Raw genomic sequence first — 15,397 nt, 5'->3', positions numbered from 1 at the left:
GCCTACTGTCAATCCCTGCCATTGCTTGGCAGGGAGACGTGGGGACATTTAATGCGGTGGGTCCCATCGCGCGTCATCCGGCGCAACTCGGGATATCATCGCAGGGCTCGAGGCATATCGCCTGCCGCTCTGCTGTGTCAGGCTCGCCCTGACCGGGCCGCCCGGTGGGCCGTCCCTGCTGCATCCGCTGAAAAGTGGGATGATGACAATAGGACTGGACACGGGCGCATTTTCAACCCCCCCCCTGACGTCAAGCTGCAGCCCATGATGGTTGCTTTCCATTTATGGAGCCTTGGAACTCACGCCCTCCTTTCTAGGCACGCTAGGCCACCCCGACGGGGTATAAGAAGGGGCAGGCTCCCCGAAGGAGCGAGAGGTCGGACGAAGGTAGAACGAGTACTTCAGGACCAAGACAAGTTCAAGAAGCACAACAGAGCAGAAGCTTGCGTAGACCGAAGCTCTAGACTTAGACAAAAAACCCTTGTAACACAGGAGATCCTTAGAGAGGTATTTCCAGAGCATTTATAGCATACACACAGGAGTAGGGTATTACTCTCCGTGCGACCCGAACCTGTCTAAAATCCCCTGAGCATTTATTTCCTCTAGCATCCGATCATCCACCCCGCCTGCGTCTCATTTACTCTCATTTATTTCACGTACGAGGTAGATTCAGAATCATCCCCCTGGCCAAATCTCAAAGGGGGTCCCTCCGGATCCCCGCTTATGGAGTCCATCCTTCGATAGCTGGTGTGCCAGGTAGGGGTCAATGGAGACTCCCAACTAGTGGTCAACCAAGTATCCAAGGAATACCAGTGCACGGATCCTTAGATGGCGGCGTACGTGGCGGAAGTCAGGAGGCTAGAGAGGCATTTTGACGGCCTAGAGCTGTGGCACATACCTCACCGCGATAACGCTCTAGCCGATGACCTCTCCCTTCTGGCCTCTGCCCAGGCGCTCGTCCCAGCTGGAGCCTTTGAATAAAAATTCACACGGCCATCCGTCCTGCCTACCGACCATGATGAAGGGGAACCCTCAAGCCTAGTTGAGGGGACCCAGGCAGCACCCTCAGTGGGAGGTCCCGTCAGGGTGCTGCCGCCCGATGAGTGCACTGCGCTTGCCGGTGGTTCTCAAGATGCCTTGTGGATCGACGAGATCCGAGGATACTTGAAAGAAAACATCCTTCCCGGGGACGATACCTCTGCGGAGAGGATTGCACAGCAGTCCAAACGCTATGCCATAGTAGATGGGGATCTCTACCAGCGCAGCACGGACGGTGTCCTCCTGAAATGCATCACCCGGGCAGAAGGCAGTGAGCTCCTCACTAAGAACCACGAGGGCGAGTGCGGTGGCCATGCATCGTTCCGCACGCTGGTCGGGAAGGCCTTTCGGCAAGGCTTCTACTGGCCTATAGCTCTCCAGGACACTTCTGAGTTGGTTCGGCGCTGCAGGGCGTGCCAGTTCCACGCAAAGCAGATTCACCAGCCAGCTCATGCTCTCCATACCATCCCCCTGTCATGGCCCTCCGCGGTCTAGGGGCTGGACATCTTGGGTCCATTCCCCCAAGCAATCGGGGGCTATGAGTACCTCTACGTCGCCATCAACAAGTTCACCAAGTGGCCAGAGGCGGTCTCAGTTATCAAGATTACCAAGAACACGGCACTTCAATTCATCCGCGGTATCACAAGTTGCTTTGGTGTCCCGAACAGGATCATCACTCACAATGGCACCCAGTTCACAAGTGCCTTGTTCGGAGACTACTGCGAGGACCTCGGCATCAAGCTCTGCTTCGCCTCTATCGCTCATCCTCGGAGCAATGGGCAAGTCGAGCGTGCAAATGCCAAGATACTAAAGGGGCTCAAAACCCGGACCTACGACGTGCTAGCAAAGCACGGGAAAGGGTGGATCGACGAGCTGCCTGCGGTGTTATGGGCCAACTGGACCACGCCAAGCCGCGCCACCGGGGAGACTCCGTTCTTCCTCGTGTACGGCGCCGAGGCGGTCCTCCCCTCCGAGCTCACTCTCGGCTCCCCTCGGGTGAATGCCTACTTAGAAGGCGAACAGGAACAGCGAAGACGCGACGACGTCGAGTACTTGGTGGAGCGCCGACGATGAGCCATCGTCTGAGCAGCCAGATACCAGCAGAGCCTGCGGCGTTATCATCGGTGTCACATCCGGGCTCGGTCACTCGAGGTTGGGGATCTAGTTCTCTGACACGCTCAAACGCGCGAAGGAAAGAATAAACTGTCCCGTATGTGGGAAGTCCCCTTCATCATGATCGGTGTCCCGCGACAAGGCTCGTTTCGGCTGGCCACAGAGGACGGGGGCTGCCACCAACCATGTAAGTTACCACTTCTGTACAAATTGTCAATATACACTCTTATTCCGAGTTTTTCTCTCTGAAATCCATATGTTTAATCTGTTTGGTGAGATGCTCTATTTGTGCGAGAAAAACACGCTCTCTCATTTTTTCCGTTGATAAAAACGGATCCCGGTCGGTATGCACGCAGGCAGTAACTACGGACTTAAGTCTGTTGTGGTAGGATGTGGTGTCCGGCTACATGGCAGTGCCCCGAGCACCACCGAGCCTCTGGGGTTCTCGGGTAATCCTACCGCTTGAGCAAAGAGTGGTCGAGACCGCCTAGACCCCAGGGGCGGGCTGTCGGTGCTCGGCCTAGTCAGTCCTGCCCTGGGCACCACCGAACCATTGGACCTCTGGGTTATACCTCTGTCTGTACACTTTGTCGATCCAGGTATTCGAGAGGTCTCGGGTCAAAAATGAGAGCAGTCTATAATGAGTACCACACTAACAGAGTGCACCAGGCAAAGAACCTTTTTCTATTTTTCAAACTTACAGATCAATGATCAAGAACAAAGCAGCCCGACCGTAAAGGGCCTCAGTGCACAGAGCGCTGCTTGAACCTACGGGGTCCTCGGGTAATCCTACCGCTCGAACATGAGTGGTTAGGACCGCCTAGCCCCTAGTTCTCTCACCTGCTTTCCAGTGCTCGGGCGCTCCGTACGAGGGAACCAACATTCCCGGACGCCCCGAGCTCGAGGCACATACCCCCTCCTGGATCGGTCGGCCGGAAGGCTGACAGCTATCTAGTGAGTAACTAAAGTTATATGAATTTCCTTTCATACATACGCAATAAACTGTTGTTCCCGAGTTATCCTCGGGACCCTCGCATGCTAATCTGTTCGGCGAGATGGTCTCCTCGTGCGCAAAATCCCGCCCACGTGATCGCTTTTCTGGAACGACAAAAACAAACAGTAGTCGATGTACCATACATGCGGCGATGGCTGACCGAGGTCCTTTATGGTGGCCGTGGTGTTCGGCCAGCTTGGCAGTACCCCGGGCACTACTGAGTCTCTGGGGTTCTCGGGCAATCCTACTGCTTGAACAAAGAGTGGTCGGGACCGCCTAGTCCCCAGGGGCGGGCTGTCGGTGCTTGGTCTAGTCAGTCCTACCCCAGACACCACCAAATCGTGGGGACTTTTGGTCGCGTTTCCACCCGCATGTGTCCCCGGTATACTTGTTTGGGAGGTCGCAGAGTGGAAAGTGTTCACTGGTCGTGGCGTGCACCGTGCTGGATGGACTTATCTCCTGAGCAAGAAAGTTCGTATCTGTGTCTCTGACTTAGCAGCTGCGGACTCGCGAGGGCTCGGGGGCTTGACGCTCGGGTGGTCCCACTACTCGTACGATGAGTGGTCGGGGCAACTTAACTCTCGGGGGAAGAAGGTCAGGCTCGGTCCGACCAGTACCTCTCGGGACATCAAGCAGAAAGCAAACAACATAAAAACAAACACAGTGGAGTTTCGATCCCAAAGAAAGGCTTCTATTATATTCAAAGGAACCATTCTGGAGGGGATCACTGCCATATTTACAACATTCCAAAAACAAAAAACCTAACTATCTGTAGGCTCCGGCGGAGGTGAAGACACGTCACTGTTGCCATCGCTGCTCGGTTCCGGCTCCAGCTCCTGCATAAAACACGCCGCACCCTCAGCGGTGACGTCGCGGATGGCTTCCCGGGCAGCAGCTTCCTCTGCCTCGACCACGCCTTGCCGGACTGGCTCCAGCGGGAAGACGGGGTCTCGGCTGTGATAGCAGGCGAGAACGTGCTCGGCCACCGCTTGGGCCAAAGCACGCCCCTCCCGGGACGCCAGCTCCTGCACAGCGTCTGGAAGAGCCTCGAGGCGTCGGGCGATCTTCGCAAAGCTGAGGGCGATGTGGCCAGTCATCTCCTTGTCCAGGGACTGCTCGCCCACCTGGACGTGCCCGAGCCCGGCCGCCTTCACGGAGTTCCGTGCCTGCTAGAGGATGTCCCACATCATCAGCTTCACGTTAGTCCGCTCGGCGATGACAGTCTCGAGCTCGTCCTCGGCGTTCTTGAGCCTGTCCTCGAGACTGGAGCCATCAGTGGCGCTGGCAGGGACGCCCCTCGCGGACGGGATCTCGGTCTAAGCACGCTGCAGCTGCTCGGCCCGGGCCTCAACTGCCTGCTCCCGGGCAGCCAGGTCGGCCTCCCGCTTGGCGACCAGCTCCTCCCGGGAGGTGATGGCCGACGATGCCAAGGCGGCATCCGCCTCGCACCGCGCGATCTGCTCCTCCCGGGCATCAAGGGCCACCGCCGTTATTTCGACGTCGGTCTCGCGTACCATGACCTCCTCCTCCTGGCGGAGGACATCGGCACGGTCACACTCGAGCTCGTCGTTCTGGCGGGCCAAGTCCACCTGAGCAGACCACAGGGCCTCCTCCCTTTTGCCGGCTGCCTCCTCCCGAGACAGCAGCTGCCGCTCCCGAGCAAGCAACTCTGCGGCCCGCCTCTGGGATGCCTGGTCGCGCTAGATCACGAGCCGCTCCATGCCGCTGGCCTTCTCCTGTGTGGCGACGGCCTCGTCGTGTGTCTCCTCCAGCGCTTCCCGCTCCTCGGTCACCTCGCGCATTGACTTCACGTAAGACGCGCGGGCCGAGGCGATACGGGTCTCCAAGAGCTTTCGGGCCTCTCTAGTCGGCCCCTCTCGGCAAGCAGAGCGACGTGCTCCTTCTTGAGTTCTTTCTGCTCTATCGCCACAGCCACTTCGAGCCGCCCGATGACCTCCCGGGCACTTCCTAGCACCTCCGGGAGGGGTTCCGGGGCCTGGCCAGAAGGTGGCCGAGGGCTAGGTCCCCTGCGAGTCCTATTTGCATAGGCGCTCGGGCTCCCGGACGGCTGCCGTGCCAGCGCCGCCCTCGTCGTGACCACCTCCCCCGCGGCCACTCGCTCCATCCTCAGAGGGCTCGGGGCAGGATCGGCCGGCGCTTGCTGCTCGAGACCGACCGGGGCCCTCGGCTCAGGGCTGCCTGGTGCCCTCGGCTTCAGGCCCGTTGGCGCGCTCGGCTCTGGAACATGCGCGCTCAGCCACGGAGCAGGGGCTGGCCTCGGCTCCTTCGGTTGCCTTTGGCCTCCTGCGGGGTCCTTGGGCGGCCTGAAAACAAAAAAGGTTAGTGACAAGCCAACATCCGAGCAGATGTGCTCAAGACGGAAAGGGAGCTTACGTGGTCTTCGGCCCGCGGTACCGCCACCGAGACTCCAGAATCCGGAAGTCGGGGCTCTGCGGCTTCTGTCCGGGCTCTGCCTTCCTCCTCTTCGGGGGAGGGCTCTGGCCCTCGGGCTCCCGCTTCGGCGGCTGGTCGGCCCGGCCGCCAGCCGTTGCGCCGCTAGCCGGGCCCTAGCCCTCGGGCTCCCGCGCCCTAGATCTGGCCTCCGTCCCGGAGTCCGCTCCTGAAGATTGGCCTCCTTGGCCACCCTCTGTCGCGCCGCCCGCTGCCGGCCGTTGTCGCGGAGGTGACGGCGATAACGATGAAGACGGCTGAGGGACGTATGCCCTGGGACGCTTCCCTTTATCTCCTCGGGCCACCGGCCTACTGCCTTCGGCGGCAGTGCCCCGACCTCCGTTGTCATCCACCCCAGGGATCTGTATGGTCCTGGGTTCCGGCACCCCGGACAATCCACCAGCCCTTGGGCGTCAAACTCCGGGATGGACGCCTGCAATGCCGCCCGGCCCATATCCGCGCAGAGCGCCAGCTCCTCTCGGGGCAAGACCATCTGGGCGAGGTCGTCGATACCGATCACCACCTTCAACAGGGTCGCCAGCGCCACCTCATCGAGGTCCCCGTTCGGGCCGATGTGGGTCCTCGTGATGTTGCCCGAGCTGGTGTACATCCAGGCAGCGCGGGCACGCTCCCACAAGGGGGCCAGACGGTGGCACAGGTAGTCGGCGACCACCATCAACGAAGTCAGCCCCGCCCGGCGCAGGTCGTCGATGCGGTTCAGCATCGGGCGTAGGCGCTCATCCTCCACGAGGGCCGCCTCCTAGGTCAGCCTGTGGGGTTCCGCCGGCGTTTGGGGCAGCGTGAGGCAGTCATGGGGGCTGACGTCGACGTAGACCCAGTCCCAGCGCCAGTCCTTCCATTTGCTGCGCAGCACTTGCGGGATGTAGAGTTCGCCGAGCCCCTCCCGTAGGCGGAAGTTGCAGCAGCCAACCACCTCCACCCTGTCGGATCCTTTCCTCTTCCCGGCCGCTCGGAGGACGACGAAGTGCCGAAACAGAGCGACCAACGGTGGCACTCCCACGAATATCTTGCATAAATGCGCGAAGATCGCCAGAATCACCACCAAGTTCGGACTCAGGTGGGCCAGCTGGATGCCAAATGTGTCCACACTTGGAGGAAGAAAGTCAAAAATGGCGGCACCAGTCCGGCGATGACGAAGGACACGAAGATAACGATCCGCTCCGGCCGGCGTGTGGAGGGCGAAAAGTTCGCCGACGTAACCACCGATGCCTCACGTGGCCGGCGGGCACCATCAGCTTGCGGACTTTCTCCGCCCCCTCCTCGTTCACAATGCGGGACTTCTGCAGAACGCTGTAGGAGCTCGACGTGTCCCGGCGGCTGCTTCCTGCCCTCGGCATTTTTGGGGGGTGGGGAGTGTGCTGGAGGGGTTGAGAAGAAGGGTGCGCTGCGGGCTGAAGAGGGCGAGAACTCCCAGTGCGCAAGGAAGAAGAAGACAGAGGTGGCGATCTTAAGAATGGCGTGAGGGGCAATGGTTCGCTCCCCCTCTCCTTTTTATATCCTACGGATTTCAAAAGGCACTTTCCGTGGCGCATTCTGCGAAGCGCAATCCCTCGATCAGCCTGTTTGCCAGGCGAATCTCCCTCGATCCGTGCGATTGCCAGGCGCACTACCCTCGATCCGCACGGTTGCCACGCGCACCTCCTGCCTCGTTATCATTCTCCTCGGAAGTCGGAAGGACACGCGTCCTTTCAGTTCCTGCCTGGGCCGTAGCAAAAGACTGGGACGGAAAGACCGCCAAGACCGCAAAATTCCAGCGCCCAAGAACAAGCCACGTGGCATCGATTCTGGGATCGGCCTCGAAGAAATAAGGGCCCCATCCACAGTCTCTAGGCCATTGCCTACCAATGGGCCCAGGGGCTGCTGTCGGTGACACGGGAACCAGGGTCCCCGAGTCCTGAGGCCAGGACAGCAGAATGCCACGTGGCGCCATCCCTCGGGGACTTTTCCCTGAGGTCCAAGAAGACCAAGTTCCGGGAGAGGGTGCTCGGGGCCATGAACAGTGGTCCCCGAGGACCTGAAAAGTACAAGTTCCGGGAGAGGGTGCTCGAGGCCATGAACAGTGGTCCCCGAGTACCCAAGTTCCCCGAGGACCCGAGAAGTACAAGTTCCGGGAGAGGACGCTCGGGGCCATGAATAGTGATCCCCGAGTACTCGAGTTCCCCAAGGACCAAGAAAAGGCATATCCGGGAGAGAGTACTCCGGGCTATGAACAGTAGTCCCCGAGCACTCACAGTTCCCCGAGGACCTGAGAAGTCCTTCGCCGGTGGTCCCCACAAGGGCTCCGCGGTGAGGTGTCAATTGGTGAGAGGCCCGATGCTGCATTTAAGAGGGAGCATGGCCTATCACTTCTAACCACTCCCCCCACGCCTGCTATCAGTCCCTGCCACTGCCTGGCAGGGAGGCGTGGGGACATTTAATGCGGAGGGTCCCATCGCGTGTCTTCCGGCATGACTCGAGATATCATTGCAGGGCTCGAGGCATATCACCTGCCGCTCTGCTGTGTCAGGCTCGCCCTGACCGGGCGGGCACGCGGGGTTGCTCGGTGGCTGCCCGGTGGGCCCTCCCTGCTGCATCCGTTGAAAAGTGGGATGATAACGACAGGACCGGACGAGGGCACGTTTTCAACCCCCCCCCCCCCCCGGTAACGTCAAGCTACAGCCCATGATGGTTGCATTCCATTTATGGCGCCTTGGAACTCACGCCCTCCTTTCTGGGCACGCTTGGCCGCCCTGACGGGGTATAAGAAGGGGCGGGCTCCCCGAAGGAGCGGGAGGTCGGACGAAGGTAGTCAGGACCAAGACAAGTTCAAGAAGTACAACAGAGCAGAAGCTCTAGACTTAGACAAAAAAACCCTTGTAACACAGGAGATCCTTAGAGAGGTATTTCTAGAGCATTTATAGCATACACACAGGAGTAGGTATTACAGTCCGTGCGGCCTGAACCTGTCTAAAATCCCTTGAGCATTTATTTCCTCTAGCATCCGATCATCCACCCCGCCTGCGTCTCATTTACTCTCATTTATTTTACGTACGAGGTAGATTCAGAATCATCTCTCCGGCCGAATCTCAAAGGGGGTCCCTCCGGATCCCCGCTTGTGGAGTTCATCCTCCGACAGGAAGGGTTTTATAAATTGAAATTGCTTTTTCTTTTTTATATTTTGAACCTAATTCAAAAGAGGTTTAAACGAGCGCCATCTAGCCACCTTTTGCAAATATTTTTCACACATAAAACCCTATTGCAACTACTGCAGCATGAATGTAACAAACTTAAATATAACCTATGGAAAATTTAAATTTAGAAATTAATTTCCTTCTAAAATGAACAAACCTATAACTCCTATTTAAATTCTTGCAAATTTTTAAACTATTGCAAAAATTGAAAATTTAGGGTGTTACAGACATCCTCATCATACTCTTTCTCATTAACCTCCTCCTCTGTGTACCCCCCACACTGCATCTCTCCAACTGTCTCCTTATTCTTCCATTGCATAAACAACATAGGAGGCCAACCTCTGTGCACAACATCTTACAGGAACCTCTTATGCACTTCATCTTCCCTGAGCGGGTACACCTCTCAGTATACACCATCTCTCAGACGATTGTCCACAATGCATGGTCATCTCTTGAACCTTAGGGTCTAGTTTAAAACCCCACATCAACTAGACGTATAAGTGTCTAACACGTATGTGCATAGGTATAGAGATACCCTTGTCCATTAGTAGAAATACGTACAATACTACTTTCAGACCATATAATATTTCACTATCCATATAAAAAATCCTAAACTGCCACTAGTTAGACATAACTGGCAACCATCGACAAAAAAATCCTAACATTATTGCGATATAACATAAAAAATTATGTAAAACAATATCTACAATAATGCAAAATTCATTACATACATGACCCAACATGTAATTTATACTGCAATAAAATATTCTCAGCTTGCTACATCAAATACCTCTAAATCCTACATCTACTACCTCAGCTTTTCCTACACTATATCTAAATCATATATATAATACCTAACATATGTCTAAATACTACATCTAATTGCTTAAACCTAGATCTACATTACAACCTACGTCTAGTGGATATCCTACCAGGTTTGTAAAAAAAATCCTAGATCTAACCTTTAACCTATGTCAAAACCTAGCACTAGTGGCTTCCTACCAGGTTTGTAAAAAAAATAGAGAAAACAAACATACCAGGTTTGTAAAAAAAATAGAGAAAACAAACATACATCTTTACTTTGGTAGGGCTTCACCGTAAATGTTCTCCTCCCCTCCCTCTCATCCTCTCTCCCTCTCTAGGCTAGGTTCAAAGCAAATGGGGGCGCTGCCGTCGGCAAGGTGCGCCAGCCGAAATTATATACTAAAAATATCTTATCCACTGTTCGGGTGAGACCTTTTGGGTGGACCCACAGATGTTGCAGCAACGAAGAACTCGCCCGTTCAGCTGATGAGATCTTGATCTCACCACTGAACAAGCAGGACCTTGGGGAAAACCATTTAATATGCTCTGACTACTGAGCCCCACAAGGTATCATCCGATGAACGAGTGACGGTAGCCTATTCCTGGCATTTCTTAAAATGGGCTTGTAGTCTTGCAAATAAAAAAATGTTCCCCTTTCTCCAGCGGCAACGAGAGAGAGAGAGAGAGAGAGAGAGAGAGAGAGAGAGAGAGAGAGAGAGACTAGAAAAGGTTGGGGGTGACGTCGAGTGCGCGGGTGCTCCTCGTTGAGCTTCATTCTATGCTTAGCTCCCCCTCGCTCCGAGCTCCCTGCCTGTGAGATCTCGTTCACGGCGAGCTCACCCTATGCGTCAAGATCCCATCCACAGTGAGGTCACCCTCTGCACCGAACTCCCATCCGCGGTGAACCCACCCTCATCTCTGAGCTCCCCTGTATGGTAAGGTCGCCCTCCATGCCGAGCTCCCCTCCACTCCCAATCTCCCGCACACTTCGAGCTCCTGTCCACGATGAGCACACCCTCCACCACCGACCTCTCCACACTGGTGACGACCCCAACAAGTGATGCATTGATGCTCCTCGTCGAGCTCCATTCCGCATGGAGCTCCCCCTCAAGGTCAAGCTCCCTGTCCGCCAGATCCCATTCGCAGGAGCTCATTCTTCGTGCCAAAATCCCGTCCACGACGAGGTGGCCCTCCGCGCCAAGCTTCCATCCGCGGTGAGCCCGCCCTTTGCTCTGAGCTCTCCTCCGTGGTAAGGTCGCCCGATCTGCCTCACGTGCGGAACTCCTATCCCCTGGGAGCCCTCCCTTGGCCGCCGATCTCTCCACACCGGCAACGACCCCAATGTCCCCATGATGCCGTTCGAGGTAGTAAAATCTTTTTCTTCACTTCTCAGTTTGATGTGTATTGGTTGCAGATCGTGGGGATCTGTGGTTTGCGTGCATAGGCAGCCAATGGCTCAGTCCAGTGCGGAGCACGACACCGGCATCCTGGGAGCACGGCACCGGCTAGCATAAAGATTGTAAATGTTTTTTTTTTGTTGTTTTTTTCACTAAGAACATCCGATTTTGTATTTTTTTCACTGAGAAATGAACATCACAGTCTATTCATTATTAGAACCGACTTTAATAATATTATTATCACAGTCGGTTTCAATCTAGAATTGACTGTGATAATGCTTTTTCAAGTCGATTACAGCATCAATTGTGATAATCGCTGATTATCACAGTCACTTTGAACTGCAAAAAGGGTTAGGAACCAATTGTGATTAAGCTGTTTGTAGTAGTTAGACGATTGTGAATTTGATGCATAGGAGAGTAGTCCTTTGCTCATATTCTTGTTCTTCATCATAGCAAAGTGGGTTCAATCCTTGCTCTTGTTCTTAGTGTAAATTAAGGACATGAGCACATATTGTGTTTCAGCAAGAACCTAAGTAATCAAGCATCATGATATCATATAAGTATTAGGTAGAACAAACACACATCACAGAGCCTAATCATAGCATTAAATTTATCAAGCATGCCAAATTAGTGCCAAATGGGACAAGATTAAGAGATAATTCAGAGTAGAGGAACACGGGAAGCAAGAGCAAGAGCGATGACAGAGCCAAAGTAGCAACACTGGAAGGTGTCGAATTAAAGAAGCCATTGGTAGTGAACTATATATGCTTACTTTCTCGTATTACATGGATCACAACAGGACACATTTTCTAGGATGTTATCTCCTACATTGAATTCAACTAGAATTTGTGTACAATTTGCTAATTAAGTTCAAGTAAGGACATTTGTTTAACTAATCACATTGAATTCAGCCAAGATAAGAAAATTTGAAGTTAATTGACTATGTGCGATGTGGCATTTAGAATTCCATTGGCTACGATCTTGTATGCTCTCTCCGATGGATGGACTGCGTCGAAGAAGACATATTTATCGGCATTGTCGCATGACAATGCATTGTCCAAGCTGCATAGCACTCCTGTCTCAATGTACCCTGTGCCGCAGCATCCTCGCACCGAGTTCTCAAAACCTGGTCATCACAGAGGCAGTAAGAAAATTTGAATTGTATTAGCAAATCGACAATAATAAGTATTCTGGTCTCTCTAGTTAAAGCATTCTTGCTCTATACATTTACACCATCTACAAAATGCGACTTTGGCGACAGAATTTTATTGTATATGTTTACCAAACGTAGCAAAATTACATTATCATGGAACTACAATCCGAGACAATTATATGTTTTCACATGTTCAATCTCGATATTCGCAAAGAAACCAATGATCGATTTTTACATTGTTTGACTGCATGCTTCCCCAAACAACATTTCATTAGTGATTGAAGGGAGTAGAGATCAACTTAATGACCGCATGTCCATGGCTGCAAGACTAGAGATTTTTATGAAAAAAATTGTTTTCGACCCGCTGTAAGTCGAGGGAACAATGGCTTTCATAGTACCTTTCCACTATCACTAACTAAAAATTTATGGACCACCAGTATGAACAAAAAGTAATAAACGTGCCCACTCACCGTACTCCCATGGCTTGGCGATCATGGCGGCCAAGAGACGATACTGGTCCACGTACACCACCTGCGCCCCAGGCAGCTCCTGGTTGAGCTTCCACACCAGCGCCCTCAGCCTGTGGTTGAAGCTCCGCGCCATCATGTTGTGCCACTCGTTGCAGTCCCCGGGCCTGGCGAGGTTGATGGTCCGCTGCAGCGGCAGGCACCCCAGTTGCGGCAGCCCGGCGAGCCTGATCCGCCGCGCGCCGAGCGCGTGCACAGCGCGCACCGCCACCTCCGCCGCACCGACGAGGTAGGCCTCGTACTCCGGCAGGGTGAACCTGTAGCGCCTGAGTGGGAACACCAGGTAGTTCGCCAGGAAGTCGCTGGCGCCGATGCTGAAGATGTAGAGTGACCGGCTTATGATGTGGTTCGCGGTGGCGTCGCCTTTGGCGCGCCTGAGCCTCGCCTTGTACTCCTTGAAGTGCTCTATCTGCTGAGTCAGGGTCACTGCTGACTGCAGAAAAGGACAACTGATAAACATATATTGGAATGATAAAAAAATTCACAATATCACAAAACCTTTAGGGCTTGTTTGGGTGCTAGGTAAGGTAATTCCAGGGAAGTAAACCCAGGAGAGATTTTTTTTTGTGTCAAATCAAATCCTCTCCATGCCATGGGAAGCATCCACTGCGGTACAAAATATCTTCGGTGTTGTTTGGGAGAAAAGCTCGTCAATATCTTCTGCAACTTCCAGAGTCCACTGATCACCTGTTTCTTCACTGCACCCTGGCTAGAGAGGTTTGGTGGCGGTTTATCGGGGTTCAGACACCGGTGGCTGAGGCCAACGTCTTCGCTTGGTGGTCAAAACTTCGGGAGCGCCTCGCAACGGACCTTCGAAGGGGCTTCGATTCACTTGTTCTCCTGATCTGTTGGCGGCTTTGACTATCGCGAAATGCGATCATCTTCAGCAACCGCCGACTCCTGTTACACGCCTTAATCGTTTCAATCAAAGAAGATATCACAAACTGATGTTAGGCCGGTCATTTCCACCTCCCTGGGTTCTTCGGCTCATCCTCTTGCTAGATCGGTCTATTCCTCCCGATCTGGCCCTCAAGGAGCTTGATGGCCTGGTGTCAGCTTCGTTGGCAGCTCGTGTGCAAGGTGTTGGCTCTTTTTGGGCATTGGCACTCTGGGACTACAGTCCTCGCCCACATCATGGCCCCACCGGTGCCTACAAGCTCCTCCCCTTACGAGATATATCCCCTTCCCCCAGATCTCGCTTGTGGGGAGCTCTACGACTTGTTGTTGGCTTGTGGCTGCGCGTGCTCGAGGGGCTATCGACTACGTTATTGGCGGCACGTTTACGAGGGCTATGATGTGCTAGTGGTTTGTCTGTGTCTGTGTTGGCTCTATTCTACATAGTGGGGGCGGGAACACTGAGCGAAAGCCTTGTTTTGATATCCTGTCGATGTAGTGACGGCGACGCCCTTGGGCACCGTTCCGTTCCCTCCTAGGAGGTAGTGCCGAGGTGTTTCTTGCCTCTATGGGAGGTTCTCTGAGTGAAAACTCATTTCCGTTTCTTTCGGATGGGCGACGGCGGTGCTGTTGGTTGTGCCCTCCTTGGAGGAGGCGTATGGGTGTTTCCTCTCGGGTGGCGGTTGGTTTGAGTCCTTCCTTTGGGTTGCTCTGTGGCGGTGTTGATCATCATAGGCTTAGTGTAGCTAAATAGATGGTTATGTAGTTGTGGTGTTGTTGGCCTAGTTTAGCTAGGTAATTCGTCTGCGTTATTATGGTTTTGAGCTAGGTTTTTCCTTGAAAACCAAACATTGTGTGGTTGTTAGCTAGTCGGGCTTTTCTTCTTATCAATATAATTGGTAGCTCTCCTGGTAGTTCGTTTTTTTTAAAAAAAATACAAATTTACAAATATATATATTAGCTATCGAACTTTCCAAATAAGTTGGAGGAGAAAACTCAATGATAATAAAATCTAAACTCACAAGGATTTGAGCGGTTATATCATCCAGCCCGCTGCCCGCCGAGGCGAAGCTAACCCCTGACGCCAGCCGGTGGATACTGTGGCCGGGGTCGAGGTAGGCCGGGACGGCGGGCGGCAGGCCGAGCGCCTCGGAGACGAAGTCGACGGGGAGTCGGCCATTGGAAAACCGGCCGGTGGCGACCCTGCCGGCGTAGTCCTGCCCGTATGGCGGGTAGTTTCCCCTCGCCAGGGTCTGGATGAAGTTGTTGTTGCCGGTGTCGGCCGTCGAGTCGCCGAACACGATCACAGCCGGGACCTTGTCGGCCGCAGCAGCACCGCCGCCGCGTAGCAAGACCTGCATCACGAGGCTCATGACTAAGAACCACCGCGTGCACTGCAGCGAGGTCATCTTAGTCGATAGCTCGAATTTAAATGGTACTCGATTTGCTCAAAGTTTTTCTTTTCTTTTTGGACCTATGTATGCATGGACATGTGCATGCGGTTGCTCATCGTACACACGAAGCATACGTATTTATAGCCTTGTCGCCGTAATGCTATAAATCGAGGACGATTTTTAGGTGCAACAGTGTCCCCGGCCATGTATGGTTAGAACAATTTAGGCGGGCATGCAAATAATCGGACGGTGGGCCGTGCTTGTTGCTCACCCATCTCAGAGGTTGTAGCTGCATGTTTTGTTGCAAATTTTTTATGCATTTATTTGATCCGTTTATTTGGCGCAATTCGCTGCTTCCGATTTGCTTTCGCTGTCGCCTGCTGCTAAAAGCCAGCAAGGAGTCAATCAACCAAACTCCGGTAGGTCTTTCGATGACAATGA

The 15,397-nt window shown here is 53.9% G+C and overlaps 1 protein-coding gene across 1 annotated transcript; it reads right to left on the bottom strand.

Annotated features, from left to right (window-relative positions):
- Window positions 1-11,699: 11,699 nt before the first annotated feature.
- Window positions 11,700-15,080, bottom strand: LOC133901272 (GDSL esterase/lipase At2g42990-like). Its single transcript, XM_062342577.1, has 3 exons — window positions 14,585-15,080; window positions 12,612-13,101; window positions 11,700-12,114 (listed from the first exon to the last, which is right to left on the bottom strand). Exons 1-3 carry the CDS (start codon window positions 14,969-14,971, stop codon window positions 11,921-11,923), a joined length of 1,071 nt encoding a protein of 356 aa, XP_062198561.1. The 5' UTR covers window positions 14,972-15,080; the 3' UTR covers window positions 11,700-11,920.
- Between the last annotated feature and the right edge of the window lie 317 nt (window positions 15,081-15,397).

Source organism: Phragmites australis, chromosome 20 (genome assembly GCF_958298935.1).
Source record: "Phragmites australis chromosome 20, lpPhrAust1.1, whole genome shotgun sequence".
Taxonomy (NCBI): Eukaryota; Viridiplantae; Streptophyta; class Magnoliopsida; order Poales; family Poaceae; genus Phragmites; species Phragmites australis.
Note: the sequence above shows the minus strand (reverse complement) of the source record. Positions and strands in the feature narration are given on the sequence as shown.